The sequence below is a fragment of the Geotrypetes seraphini genome, chromosome 6 (assembly GCF_902459505.1).
Source record: "Geotrypetes seraphini chromosome 6, aGeoSer1.1, whole genome shotgun sequence".
In the NCBI taxonomy this organism is placed as follows: Eukaryota; Metazoa; Chordata; class Amphibia; order Gymnophiona; family Dermophiidae; genus Geotrypetes; species Geotrypetes seraphini.
The window spans coordinates 132,310,193-132,324,877 of NC_047089.1; the positions used below are offsets into that span (position 1 = coordinate 132,310,193).

The following is a 14,685-nucleotide window of genomic DNA, read 5'->3' on the forward strand; positions in this document are numbered from 1 at the left end:
CGCTAGCGCGGCTTGATAAAAGGAGCCCTTAGTTTATTTTGGTTCTTCTAAAAAGATACTGACAGAGTGGAAGCAGATTGTAAGCCCACCAGGACAGATAGGGAGAAATACTTGAGCACCTGAATGTAAACCACATAGAGGGGCATAATCAAAAGAAATGTCCAAGTATTTTTTTTTTTTTTTATTAATTAATTTTTATTTATATACCACTTACAACCTAAGTGGTGTACATTCAGGTACTCAAGCATGTTCCTTATCTGTCCTGGCAGGCTCACACTCTATCTAATGTACCTGGGGGGCAACAGGGGATTAAGTGACTTGCCCAGGGTCAGGTATAATTTGGACATAGGGCACTAGTCACCCAAAGTCGGCAACCGCAAATGGTCCATTTTCGAAAAGTAAGTCCAAAAGATTTTTTTCCAAAAATCGTCTCTCTGTACATCCAGGTGTTTGATCGTCCAGACCGCCACTACGTCTATTTTTATACCACATTCTCGACTAAATATTCGTCCAAGTCAGAAATGTCCAGAACAAGACCTTTTGGATGTGGGAGAGGCCAGCAAAGTGATGAACCCAGACAGGGCAACAGAGCAGTGGGGCACCATACAGGGCACTGCTGTGAATTTCACAAAAAGGGTGCCATATAAACTTCTCACCAGAACTCCCTTATAGGTCATGGTGAGCCCTCCAAAACACCCCCAAAACCCACTATACTCACCTGTCTACAACCCCAATAGCCCTTATGGCTGCAGGTGGCACCTATACGGCAGCACGGTTGTATTTTGGAGGCCTCACATTTTCACCATAAATACAGTGGTTAGAGTGGCTCATAGGCATGGGTCCTCCTCGCTAGCCCACCCCTCAGACTATTCAAGCCACCGCTGTACAGCTCAACTAGGCTTTCCTATGCCAAGTGCTGATGTTACGGAGGCAGGTATGTACATTTTTATTCTGATTTTTATGGCGGTGTGAGGTCAGTGAGCAAGGGGGGGGGGGGGAGGGAGGGAATATGTGTGGGTCTTTACTTTGACCCTGCAGTGGTTATATGGCCACTATGGATATCTTTTGGGTACTTATACCTGTTTTTAGATCACCTAAGTCACAACCTATAAGTTCCATCTAAGCAGACTTGTCAAATTTTTGATTATCCCTGAAGTACGACTAAGTCTAGGTTGGCCCACATCCCGCCCTAACTACTCCTCTAAAAACGCCCCTTTCTGCTTTGGGCGCACTGCAGGATTCCGAGGCCTAAAACATCTCTGTATATGTCTAAAAATCCATTTTGATTATCGGCACTTGGACGACCTATCTTTTTGATCCTCCAAGTGCCGACCTGGGCAGGATTTTAGACGTATTTCTGTTTCGATTATGAGCCCCATAGGCATAAGTGGTCTATAAATACTTAAATAAATAAATCAATAAATAAAATTTTCCCAGGTAACTTAACAGTTAGCTGTATAAATTCTAAGAGTTGAAAACATCCCTTCATTTAGTATTTTATTTATTTAAAATATTTATAATCCGCTTTGTACAAAGCAGCTCACAGTAAACATACATAATATAAAAGGACATAACGGGCTAGATTCATGAATCTGCCCAATCAGGCCCGATCCGAGCCTTATCCGGGCAGGTCCGATGAATTCCCTAAACTCTAATATGCAGATGGTGGCGATCGGAGGAACACCCCCATCTGCCAGCACGGATCGCAGGTCTGCAATCCCAACGCATGCGCAGACCATCTGTAGATGGTCTGCGCATGTGTCTAGACCCATCCAGCCGTGACTTTTTTAAAAAAAAACTTATTTTACTTCATGTATGCTGACTCTCCTGTTCTCCCCTTCCTGCCAATCTTGCCGCCCAGACTCTCCTGCTCTATGCCGCCTTCCCTGCAGTGCGGGTTTAAAGCGGGGCTGCCGTCATACTCTATGTTTCTATGTTTCTATGAAGTCCCACTTTAAACCCGCGGGCTCGCACAGCAGGGAAGGCAGCAGAGATCAGTCTGGGTGGCGAGAGGAGCTAATGAAACATGCCCATTCCAGCTTCATTTGTCAGGGAGCCTAAACTGCAATCCCTAAACTACAATTCCTAAACTACAACACGGCCAACAGGCACTGCTCTTCCCCCGGCCCCAGGGCTTCTGCAGCTCCTGAAACAGTAAAGGCAGCGAGATCAGGGCATGCAGAGAGAAGGGCAGAGAGCAGGGTGGCAATGGAGCTGGAGAGTGGGAAAAGAAGATTTGCGACTGGTCCCCAACAGTTGCTTCTTGAGTTGATCGGCCAGCCCAGTCAGATCATGAAATTTGTGTTATGAATCACGTCCCTGCCTACTTTGCATGCACGGATTCAAAGCGGATCACAGGAGAGGTTAGTGAATGGGGTCCGAGGGTAGTCTGGCTGCAAAGGGGTCGCAAACCGATCGGTACACAATCGGTTTGCTTTGTGAATCTAGCCCATCATGTCTCCAGTAATATCAAATCACATTAAAATTATAAAATACAGGGTGCCATACTGCTCCCGATTACTCTCTTTGGCGATGTCAGATGATTACCCTCTTGATGTGGGAGCGGAGGGATGTGTTGGACCTTTCTTCTCTACCAGGCTGGGTCTTCCAACGCTCTTGGGAACCATTTTGGACAACAATAACCCTGCTGGCCAGAAGCCGCTTACTGAACTATTGAATCTCTGTATTTTGTTTTCTTTTATTATGCCTGATTTACCTAATCTTTGTATACTTTTCTCTGGATGGGTTGTATTTGGAAGGAGGACCCGGGGGGGGGGGGGGGCGTGGATATTTATTTTGGAGAGGGTTATGTTGGGTGGAGTTTGTTGGGGAACTCTGTTCTATGAAGACGGGTTTTGTTATCCAAAATTTTGAGCGTGTCTGTATTTGGTTTGTTTCTTGTTTGTTGTGCTCAATAAATATATTTGACTATAAAATACAGGGTGCCCACAAAAACACTCCTTGATTTTAAATGGTTACAAAACCAAAATTTACTGAAATATTCTTTCACCTTTGAGGCTACAGTTTCATTAACTCATAAAGTTTCAATTGGTATCTGTTGATTACATACCCTCGATGTGGGCCCCACCTGTTACTCGGCAAACATCGATGCGATAATCGAGCTCAGACCAGACTCTCTGAACCATATCCGGCGTGATCGCGTTTATAGCTTCAGTGATGCGGATCATCCATAGTTGCGGGTAGTGGAGGTACGTACACTCTGTCTTTCACGTACCCCCAAAGGAAAAAGTCACAAACAGTAATGTCCGGTGATTTCGGGGGCCACTTGAGGAACACCTGATCATTTTGTCACATTTTTTCATTTTGTCTTAAGGTTGTAACTTCTGCACCAATTGCAGCTTATAAGAGTGAAAGTGCAAGCGATTGTGTAAGATCTTGCTAACCGTGCTTTTTGGGACTTGTATTTGCTGTCATCTTATTTATAAACATATTCCAATTCGTTTTGATTTTGTAACTGTTTAAAATCAAGGAATGCTTTTGTGGGTACAATGTAGAACAGGAATTAAGAAGAAAAAGTCCCATCTCATAGAATAGATATAACCTTCTCAAATCAATAAAAGGCCTGAGCAAAGAAATGTGTTTTCAGCAATTTTCTAAACTTCAACAAATCTCCACAAAATCTCAAAATTCCTGACAAACCATTCCATAATCAGGACCCGCAATAGAAAAACAAGACTTCATTGTGCTCACATATCTCACTTCTTCCCTTTCACGCGTGTCCAGTAGTAGACTTTTTTTCAGACCTCAATGATCTAGTCGGCTTGTACAATGTCAAACACTTTGGCAAGTAATTGGATAGTGTCATAGATTCCCTGTTGAACAAACTTCAGGATTTTGAATTGTATATGAAAGTGAATCGGCAGCCAATGAAGCTTCTTCAAAATAGGAGAAATGTGTTCATGACGAGAAGTACCCATTAAAATACTAGCTTCTGAGTTCTGAACAGTCTGTAATGCTTTTATACGGACTGAAGGCATGCCCAAATAAATGCCATTAAAATAATCAAGCTTTGACAGTACCTGTCTAAAATCCCAACTAGATAAAATATTCTTCATAAGAACATAAGAATAGCTTTACTGAGTCAGACCAAAGGTCCATTAAGCCCAGTAGCCCATTCTCACGGTGGCCAATCCAGGTCACTAGTACCTAGCCCAAGGAGTAGCAATGTTCCATGCTACAGATACTGGGCAAGCAGTGGCTTCCCCCATGTCTTTCTCAATAACAGACTATGGACTTTTCCTCCAGGAACTAGTACCTTCCTTAAAACCAGCTACACTATCTGCTCTTACCATATCCTCTGGCAACGTATTCCAGAGTTTAACTATTCTCTGAGTGAAAAAAAATTTCCTCCTATTGGTTTTAAAAGTATTTCCCTGTAACTTCGAGTGTCCCCTAGTCTTTGTAATTTTTGACAGAGTGAAAAATCGATCCACTTGTACCCGTTCTACTCCACTCAGGATTTTGTAGACTTCAATCATATCTCCCCTAAGCCGTCTCTTTTGCAAACTAAAGAGCCTTAACTGTTTTAGTCTTTCCTCATATGAATAGTCTTTCCTCATATGAGAGGAGTTCCATCTCCTTTACCAATGGAGGCCACAGCCAGTTGAGTGATGGGAGATTTTACTTGTATCTTGTAAAAGACCCTACGGAAGAGCTAATGCACCATTTCTCTTTAAACTGATCATAAGAGAACAGGGTAGGACCCTTCTGAATCCTAAGACCCCCTAGGGATCATTCCCTGAGAAACATACTGTGCTAATGTGTTAGCATGCAATTCGGCTTGAATCAGGTGCTTCCCTTGATTTTTCCCATTCTGACCAAGAAGGGCTGAGGCACTGTTCTCATGTTCTTCATACAATACTGGTCTACTGAGCTCTGTTCTCTTTTGCTCTGAAAAACTAAAAGTTTCACTATATGTCTGAGGTTGTGGCTTGTTATTGACAAGTCATTAGCACTTACACAAATATGGCTACTAAATACCCAAATACTCTATAGCTGCTATATATCATTGAAACAACGTAGCAATATAGAGATATACTGTTTTTAAGGGTCATCAGACTGCCATGTGGCCAGGCTTTCCTGTTTCAGATCCTGGAAGTGTCGGTCTTCCTTGGTGCCTCATCCTGATGTTGCTAGACTCTTGAAGAGAGCTCTTTGTGTCCGACTACTGGTTAAGCACCTTTTCCCTTTCTGGGTCCTTAACCGGATATTGTCTAACCTTGCTAAGGCTTCTTTTGAGCCACTTTGAGATGTTACCCTCTGGCCTTGACGCTCAAGACCGTTTTTTCCTGGTCGCTCTTACATACACACACGTTGGGTATGGGTACTGAGGGCTTGGTCGTGCAGGAACTCTTTCCTCTGTATTTCGGAGACGGGGTTTTTCATTTGGATGGTTCCTTTCTGCTTGCCGAACATGTTTTCAGTTTTTCTGGTCAGTTCGGATGTGTGTTTGCCTGACTTTCAGCCAACAGGTTCCCAGTCACAGGATTGCCTGTTGAAGTAACTGGATGTGCGCAGAGTTCTTCTGCGTTACTTGGAGGTTACCAATGAGTTTCATCTCTTTGACCATTTGTTTGTGTTGGCTCATTCCGTTCAGCGGGGTGCTCCCACTTCCAAGGCCACAATTTCCAGATGACTCAATAGGGCCATTTCGTCAGCTCACATTCTTGCAGGGAATCACAGCTAGAGCTGTCTCTCTTGTGGAGATTTTCAGGCCAGCAACATGGTTTTCACTTCACATGTTTGCCAAGTTCTACAGAGTGGATGTGGCGGAAATACAGGACTCCACCTTTGGGTCCTCGGTCTTACGGGTTGGAGTAGCACGCTCACCCTGTTTTTTGGGGAGACTGCTTCTGTACGTCTCTACTATCTAGAACAGGGCTGCCCTATTCCGGTCCTCAAGATCTACAGGCAGGCCAAGTTTTCAGATGATGCACAGGGAGGGGTGTGGAAGGGAAGAGAGATGGAAGAAATGATATTTATGATAGATGGGAATAGGGGAGAAGAAAAGGGATGAGATAGTGCGCATGGATAGATGGGAAGGGAAAAACATGGAAAAGTGGACAGTTTGAAAAGAAAAATGGAAGAAAGTTGAATGTTAAAAGTTTTAATTCTAATTTTTAAAAAATGTTTATTGGTTTTTAACACAATAATTGTCTAAATAAAATAAATCAAGGATATTTTACAATTAAAATGGTCCTTACAATCAAATCATAGATGTAACGGGGACTAAGGGAGTACAATAAAAAATTATCACCTTCATTAAAAAAAAAAGTATTAACTAATTTTTATTTCTATATAAAAATGAGAAAACAACTTTTAACCATTTTTACCTTCTACTCAATTAGCTTTTTATGGTCAGTTACAACAAAAATGACACACCATCCTTAGATCAATATGGTTTTATAATTGCACTTTAATTACCAACCATGCTATTTAATAAAATGTACTCACCACTGGTTGAAGTGGGGTTCCTGGAAACATGAACTGCATCTGTTGGGCAAGCATTGCTGCTGCTGTTTTCTGTTGAATCAGGTTGTTTCTACCATTAATTTCTAGCTGAGTTTTCAAGTGCGTTGGTGGATGAAGATATTTGCAGTTCTCTCTTGAACAGCGGCCCTGTAAACAGTTCAGCGATCAGTTTTATGGTCTGAATCTTGTGTGCATGTACGTAAAATTTTTTTATGTTATCTTCTTGGTAGTGAAAAAATAGTCACCAAACAGGAAAGAGGCCTGAGGATAATCATCTCTTATGACCTTGTTACAGTGTGACAAAGCAGTTAGGAAAGTTGATACCCCATTTTAAGAACTGAATTCAGTTTTAGAAGGTTCATTAGCAAATTAGAGATTAATCAGAGGCTATTCAAAGGAGGACCACCAAAATAGTAGTAGACAGAGCTAAGGATATAGGGGCTGATATTCAGACTGTGAGAGGGAGGCTGGCTAACTCCCTCGATTGGCACTGAGCCCAGATATTTAATGCCAAACTGTTTCTGGTGACTGGCATTAAATACATTCGTGGTCCCGGTCATTCAAGGTATTCTCTGACTGGGACTTCCTGTGATAAAGTTGGGCTTCACCAATCAGGAACTGCGTGTCAAAGCAGCTCCTGATTGGCGAAGCCTGACTTTAGTCAAGAAGAGGCGGTTGGAGCATACCGCGAGTGATTTCCTTCACTCGCCAGCGCTCCAGCTGCCCTAGCCTGCCTCTCCAGCTGCTCTCTCCTGCCTCCCCAGGCGTTTTTTCGATATTCGCGTGGGTTCCTGGAACGTAACCCCCACGAATATCGGGGGAGTACTGCCAGTCTATTCTGGCCAGCTCAAACTTAGCCAGCTAAATCGATTTTAAGTATTGGCTGATTAATCCCCCCCTTTTACAAAACCACAATAGTGTTTTTTAGTGCAGGCTGGTGCGTTGAGTGCTCTGCGCTGCTCTCAACACTCATAGAGTTTCTATGAACATCGGGAGCAGTGAAGAGCATTCTGCACGCCAGATTGTGCTAAAAACTGCTATTGCGGTTTTGTAAAAGTTGGGTAAGTTATGTGGTGTCACAAACACCCCTCAGAGCGGAGATGAAAGATGACAAAAACCTCTGATCTGACCTGTCCCCTACTACCAGGGGTATCTTCAGGACTTTTACTTGACCCTAGACACCTGCCTGGGGCATGGGAGCACAGGTAAGTATTTGCTTTATCCACAAATGCAAGCTTAGTCATAAAGTCATAAATCAAAAATGGCTTTTATCTTGACCCAGTGGTCAAATGCATAGCATAAGGAAAATCAAATGGCATTCAGCTTTCAAATCAGTTCCTCAAAATAAAGGCAAAAGAAAATACATGCACTTGGCAAACAGCACAAACGATGGTTATGAGCTTTAAACCAGCTCCAATCCAACCCTGCAGTAAATGTTAGCAAACACTTAGTTTTTTGCATAAGGGCACAGCTCTAAGTCCTGACTGCAGTAAGCCATAGAGAAAGGAACTTTGAAAAAAAACAAATAAACTTATCTTGTATTAGACAATAAGCTCTTGCCCAGTATTTAAATTAAAGCCGCTTCCAGGAAGCTAAAACTTCTTCTCTGTGTCAGTTATTTCCAGACAGAAAATATTGCTGTCTACAATGCAAATAGGAACTGTATAATTCAGGAGTTGAGAGCTTTACAATGCAAATAGGAACTGTATAATTCAGGAGTTGAGAGCTTTTTATATTCCCTGAGGTTTTAAAAGGTATGCTGGATTAGTCAGGCTCCATATAAGGCTTTCTGGTTGCTGTAGCAACCATTAGTAGGCAGCTCAGTTGAACGGAGTTCTGTGATTGCTAGCAGCAACAGCAAACACAGAATAATCTGCCCAGCATTCAAAACACTGACTTTGTACAGTTTCCTTCTGGCTAAACAAAGCATGCAATTGGCAGACTACAAGAACTCAGGTAAGCAAACTTCCTAACAAAAATGCCAAACTCAAAGTTATGGGACAAAAACAGAGCATACCATACCAGAGGAGAAACTACCAGCTGTTCAACAGTCACTCACTGCTTTAGTTGGCCTCCATTTGCTCCGGCTGGTTTTCTGAGCTATTGCAAGCTTCCTGGATCTCCATGTTCTCCAAAACCTTTGGAGAATGAAAGTTTGAGGAAGGGAAACTTTCATCTGCCTCTTTCATAGGCCAGTCCAAGACCTCAGGATCTGCCTGGTCTGTCCAAGGCTCCTGCCTTGCCTCAGACTGCTGGAGTTTGTCTGTCACGTCACTCTCCACTCTCCCCCCTCTACTTCTTTCAGTTTGTCTTTAATCAGCCCAAAGCCCTTTATCCTGTAGAGGGGGATGGGCTTTGGTTCCACAGCAGGCTGTGTCAGCTCAAGCTTCTCCTGTTTGCTCTGCCTTATTCTTAAAGGCACAGCCACTTTGGCTTTAGCTCAAACTCTGGCTCGTAGTGCATTAAAAGTTGGCCTCACCAGACATACTTTAATCTGGCCTGCCGGCATGAACCGCTCTTCTTAAGTGTCTACCTTCGCCTGGTCTCCTCTTCTTCTTCAAAGTAGCCTGCTGAGGATTGCCGTGAGGCTGTAGTGAACCTTGCAGGCTGCCATCGACCTCGGTAGCACATTCCCTCTGAAGCAATCCTGTACGTCAGAGGAGAGGCGGGACTGTGGCAGAGGGAACATGATACAGAGGTCGACGGCAGCCTGCAAGGTTCGCTACAGCCAGCCGGCAATCCTCAGCAGGCTGCTTTGAAGAAGAGACCAGGAAGCTGGGATGGAGGGAGGGTAGGAATGGAGGGCCCAATCTGAAGGTGAGACCGGGAAGGGGGAAAACATGCAGGCCTTCAGGACGAGGGGCGGGCCCTGGTGTAGAAGTACCCGGAGGGAGAGAAGGAGAGGTCCAGACGTGAATATGCCAGACTGAGAGGAGGGGGTGGGGAAGAAATAAAACAGAGGAGAGGGAGAGAGATGGTGGACAATGCGATGGAGGGAAGGAACAGAAGTTGGACACAAGGGATGGTGTGGAGGAAGGATAGAGATATTGGATAGGAGGATAGTTGGGAACAGAATGGGAGAGATGGTGAACCCTGGGGTGGTGAAGAAGGAGGGAAAAATGCTGGATGAAAGGGTAGTTGAGAAAAGTAGAGATGGTGGATCTAGGGATGGTGGGGTCCATCGCTGCAGCTGCAGGGATGGAGATGAAAAAAGGAAAGATGCCAGACCTCTGGGGGAGGGAAGGGAAACGGAAGGGGAGGACAGAGATTGAAGATGGATTATTAGCACAGAGAAAGAAGAAAATTACAAATGGGCAGGAGATCTTGGCAAGCGAGTTATCAGAAGACAACCAGATGCTGGGACCAACAAAAGGTAGAAAAAATCATTTTATTTTCTGTTTAGTGATTACAATATGTCAGATTTGAAATGTGTATCCTGCCAGAGCTGGTGTTAGACAGCAAGCATGAACTAGAACCTGAGAGAGGAAAAGTCTTTTTTATTTATCTTGTTTACACCACAGAGCCGGCGTGGGGTTAGAGACACTGAAACCTATACTTCTACTAAGACTAAGCCTTAGTCACTTAGGGGTCCTTTTATTAAGGTGTGCATTTAGTGCGCGCTAAATTGGCTAGCGTACCTTAATAAAAGGACCCCTAAGTATCTTAATTAAAAATTTGGCCCGTGACTTAGCCTTTTTTTCATATTTCAGCCCCTTATGTGATTGAGTTTGACACCCCTGCCCTAGCTGGTGTACTGGCAGGATAAGAATGCTGCCTGTCTGCATGCTCATAATCAATCTGGTCAATTTTACTTCTGCTCCTACAGCATAGGCAAGGGAGTTCAGTCTCCAGCTGCTTAATAGAGCTGACCTGGTCAGCTCTTCTGCACCGGATTTTATTGTCAGCTCTAGGGGCAAAATCAGCGTGGGCGCTGGGTTTGTCACAGTGGCCAAAGATAAATCAGCCATTTCTGCAGCCCAATTTGGATGGTTAGTGCTTAAAATCAGCGGCTTTTGAGCGATATAGCCAGATAACGCTTAGCCACTGAGTACTGATATTCAGGGGAGATGGCTGGCTATATCTCATTGAGTATTAGCAGTTAGCTGGCCAAACTATTTACAGTCATGTGAAAAAATTAGGAATCCACTATGAAATATTCAGTTCTTTCTTAAGAAATGTTCACATATCGATGTCAAATCTTTTTTTTAATTTATCTCTGGAAAAGAAAGTGATGTAATTGCAGGTAAACAACAAAAATTTTCCTTAATTCGCTCATGAAACAAAAGATATCAACAAAAATGTGTATTCTGAGGAATAAATTAGAACCCCCCCCCATATCCTCCAACTTAAAGTGGCTCAAATCACAAACAGGTGTATCACATCAGGTGCACATGATTAGAACATCGTTACTCAGTATTTTGAAGGAGGTTTGCCCTACTTAAACCTCAGACATTTGGTTTGGTATGCTCATGACTGCTGCGGTGAGAGTGAACACCATGATGAGATCAAAAGAGCTGTCTGAGGCCTTCAGAAAGAAGATTGTAGCAGTAGCAGCTTATAAGTCTGGTAAGGGATTTAAAAAGATCTTGATGCGCTATCACCAGACAACAAAGGTAGGGAAATTGATTTTATTTTCAATTTAGTGACTGAAATGTGTCAGTTTTGAGAATTTACATCTGATGTCTATAGAAACAAATGCATTTCTTCCAGATTCTCTACTGTCTATATTTTGAACTGTTCAGGAAGAAATGCATTTGTTTCTATTTCTCTGGGGTTGTACTGCATGCAGAGTCTTGAATCTTAGGGTTTTGTTTGTATATATTAGCACTTTTAGTTTGTGATCCCGTATTTGCATAGGGGTTTGTCTGTATTCTGCATGTGTGACTAAGGCCAGGTGTTCTGATAGGAATGAATGTTGAGAAGCATACAATGTGCTTTGTGTAGTTTAATTTTGTGATTAACCATGCGTTGTTAATAAGATTATATTGTGTGTATATATGAAAAATGAATGGAAAAATGGTATTACAATTAGTAGTGTTAGGGGGCGGGGTCTAGGGCGGAGCTTTCGGGCCCATCCAAACAAAAAAGCATTCCGCTGCCTAAGCCTAGAATGACTATTTGAATAAAATTGGGATTAAGTATGGTAACATGTATGAGGTGAAAATAACTAGGTGAATCGCTGGAATGGTGTCTGAGGGTGAGGAAGGATCTATACTACTTTTAAGACTCAGGGCTAGATTCACTAAGCAAACCAATCGTGTACTGATCAGTTTGCGAGCCCTTTACGACCAGATTTCCCTCCTGCAGTATTCACTAACGCCTGTAGCGATCCGATCCCAATCGTCCCATGCAAATTAGTAAAACCCTATGCAAAATAGCCAAGCGATTGAATCACTAATAATTGCTTGGCTATTTTGAGACAAGTTTTGCTACTGACAAACCTGACTGCTGCAGACCTGTCGATAACTGAGTTACCGTCAGGTCTGCAGGCTTTTTGACAGGCCTGCCTGTCTTTTTTATTAATTTTTTCCATGGCACAGATATTTTGCATGTGTTACACATGCAAAATATCTGCCCCATAAAAAAAAATTAATAAAAGACAAACGCGCCTCCCCCCCCGAAGAAAAAAAGCAGGAGGGATGCTAACTCCCTCCTGCAATCAGCGTTAAAAAGAAAAAAAAAAAAAAGCAGTGCAGCATGGCACTCCTCCCCCTCCCGGCACGTCCCTTGCCCCCCTCCCGGCACGCCCACCCCCGACATGGCATGGCCAGACACCAAAGTTGGGAGCATGAGGGGTGTTCAGTCCCTCCTGCTCCTAGGCCTCCCCCGAACCACCCCTGGTCGGCCCAGGCTGTCGGGCTCGGCCCACCCACCCCGGTACCTTTACAATTGTTGGGAGCAGGAGGGGTGCCGGTCCTTCCTGCTCCTTGGAGGCTCCGAACCATCATCTTCGGGAACAGGAGGGTGCCCGGACCCTCCTCCTGCTCCTACGCTGCTCAAAATCTTTGGGAGCAGGAGGAAAGTCCTCCTGCTCCTGCTCTCCAGCCAGCCACCGCCCCAATAGCGGCCTTAGGCCCCGCCCCGGTGTATCATCTGATGCACGGGGAGAGGCCTAAGGCACTGATTGGCTGAGATGCCTTTGGAGGGGCTGGGGCACCTCAGCTAATCAGGGACTTCCTTAGGGAGGAATCTAAGGAAGTCCCTGATTGGCCATTGTTTCAAAATGAAGGATGCAACCAGGGTCAAAATCCTTTCTTTTCTCATCTTCTGTGTTACTTGAGCAATATCTGGGAAAATTATAATTGTCAAACCAAAAAATCTATCATTCATATGTCTAAAGTAAACTCGAAAGATGAAATCCCTGTCATTCTCCAAGGCAAATGTCACCAAGAGAGTGGATCTATCCGTTACTATTTCTAGAGCGTTCTCCAAAAAATTTGTTAGGTTCATGCCTCCCTTCTCCATTACTACTATTTCAGTAGGAGTTGAGCTATCCTGTTTCTTCCCCTGGGATAGATATTGAGCTCCGGTAACGGATGGTAGATTTTCTTGTGGAATCATTAAAGTTTGCTTCAAATATTTCTAAACCATTTAAATTGGAGATATTATTGGAGATTTGGGAAAATTTAACAGTCTTAAATTATTTCTTCTCTGTTTTTTTTCCATGTATTCCAGGTTTTTTGGATAGAAGATCTTTCTTTAATAATCTCCGTTTCTACAATTGTATTGATTAATCTGGTCTTCATGTCTCTTTATATCATCTTTCTGTTTTTTTAACATTTTCTCATGTACCACTGAGAGCTGACAAAGATATAATCAGCCTGTATCTTAGTCATTGCCATTTGAAGGTTGGAGTCCATGACTACAATAGCCCTCCACAGTTCTTCTAAATTAACTACTGCAGGCTTAATCAACTGTCCAAATGGAATGTTGTTACTTATAGAAGTTAAGTTCTTACTCGCCTCTGATTTGAAAGCCGATGTCTGGGCTCCAGTGGGGAACTCTTCCTCCCATTACTTCTCCTCCCACTGCTCCTCCGGGGCTCAGCAGTGAATCACCATCCTGAGTAGACTAGTTGGCCACATTGATCACCATCCTGAGTAGACTAGTTGGCCACATTGGCTAGGTGGTAGGGATTGGCTAGGTGGTAGGCTTCAAAGGGTGATAGTAAACGGTACCCCCTCCAAAACGTCAGCAGTGACGAGTGGAGTACCTCAGGGCTCCGTCTTAGGGCCGATTCTATTCAATTTATTCATAGGAGATTTGACCCAAGGGCTTAGAGGAAAAGTATCACTGTTTGCCGACGATGCCAAACTATGCAACATAGTAGGCAAAAGCAGTGTGCCTGACTTTATGACGCAGGACCTACGGCAGCTGGAACAGTGGTCATCAACTTGGCAGCTAAGCTTCAATGCTAAAAAATGTAAAGTGATGCACCTAGGCAAAAAAAATCCACACTGGACTTACACACTAAATGGTGAAACCTTGTCCAGGACCACGGTGGAACGTGATTTAGGAGTGATCATTAGCGATGATATGAAGGCTGCCAATCATGTGGAGAAGGCTTCGTCCAAGGCAAGACAAATGATGGGCTGCATCCGTAGGGGTTTTGTCAGCAGAAAACCTGAAGTCATAATGCCACTGTACAGATCCATGGTGAGACCTCATCTCGAGTATTGTGTTCAATTCTGGAGACCACACTACCGTGTGTTGAGAATTGAGTCGGTTCAGCGAATGGCTACCAGGATGGTCTTGGGGCTCAGGGATCTCACGTATGAACAAAGGCTAAAAAAACTACGGATGTACTCACTGGAAGAGCGAAGAGAGAGGGGAGACATGATTGAGACGTTTAAGTATATCACGGGGCGTATAGAGGTGAAAGATGATATCTTCAGTCTTACAGGGCCCTCGGTGACCAGAGGGCACTCGCTGAAAGTCAGGGGAGGGAAATTTCAAGGTGATGCCAGGAAGTACTTCTTCACCGAAAGGGTAGTCGATCATTGGAACGAGCTACCTCAGCAGGTGATTGAGGCCAACAGCGTGTCAGATTTTAAGAGAAAATGGGATATTCACGTGGGATCTATAGGGGAGTAAAAGTCAGGGAGTGGGTCATTGGTATGGGCAGACTCGATGGGCTGTGGCCCTTTTCTGCCATCAATTTCTATGTTTCTATGTTTCTATTCTCTTCAGGGC

At 43.7% G+C, this 14,685-nt stretch overlaps 1 protein-coding gene across 10 annotated transcripts in view; it reads right to left on the reverse strand.

Annotated features, from left to right (window-relative positions):
* MBNL2 (muscleblind like splicing regulator 2) overlaps nucleotides 1–14,685 on the reverse strand; it is a 334,741-nt gene that overhangs the window by 177,495 nt on the left and 142,561 nt on the right. For all 10 annotated transcript variants that reach the window (XM_033948336.1, XM_033948337.1, XM_033948342.1 and 7 more), the window contains exon 4: nucleotides 6,475–6,639. In XM_033948336.1, the coding sequence (XP_033804227.1) occupies nucleotides 6,475–6,639 (165 nt within the window). The remainder of the gene's footprint in view (nucleotides 1–6,474; nucleotides 6,640–14,685) is intronic.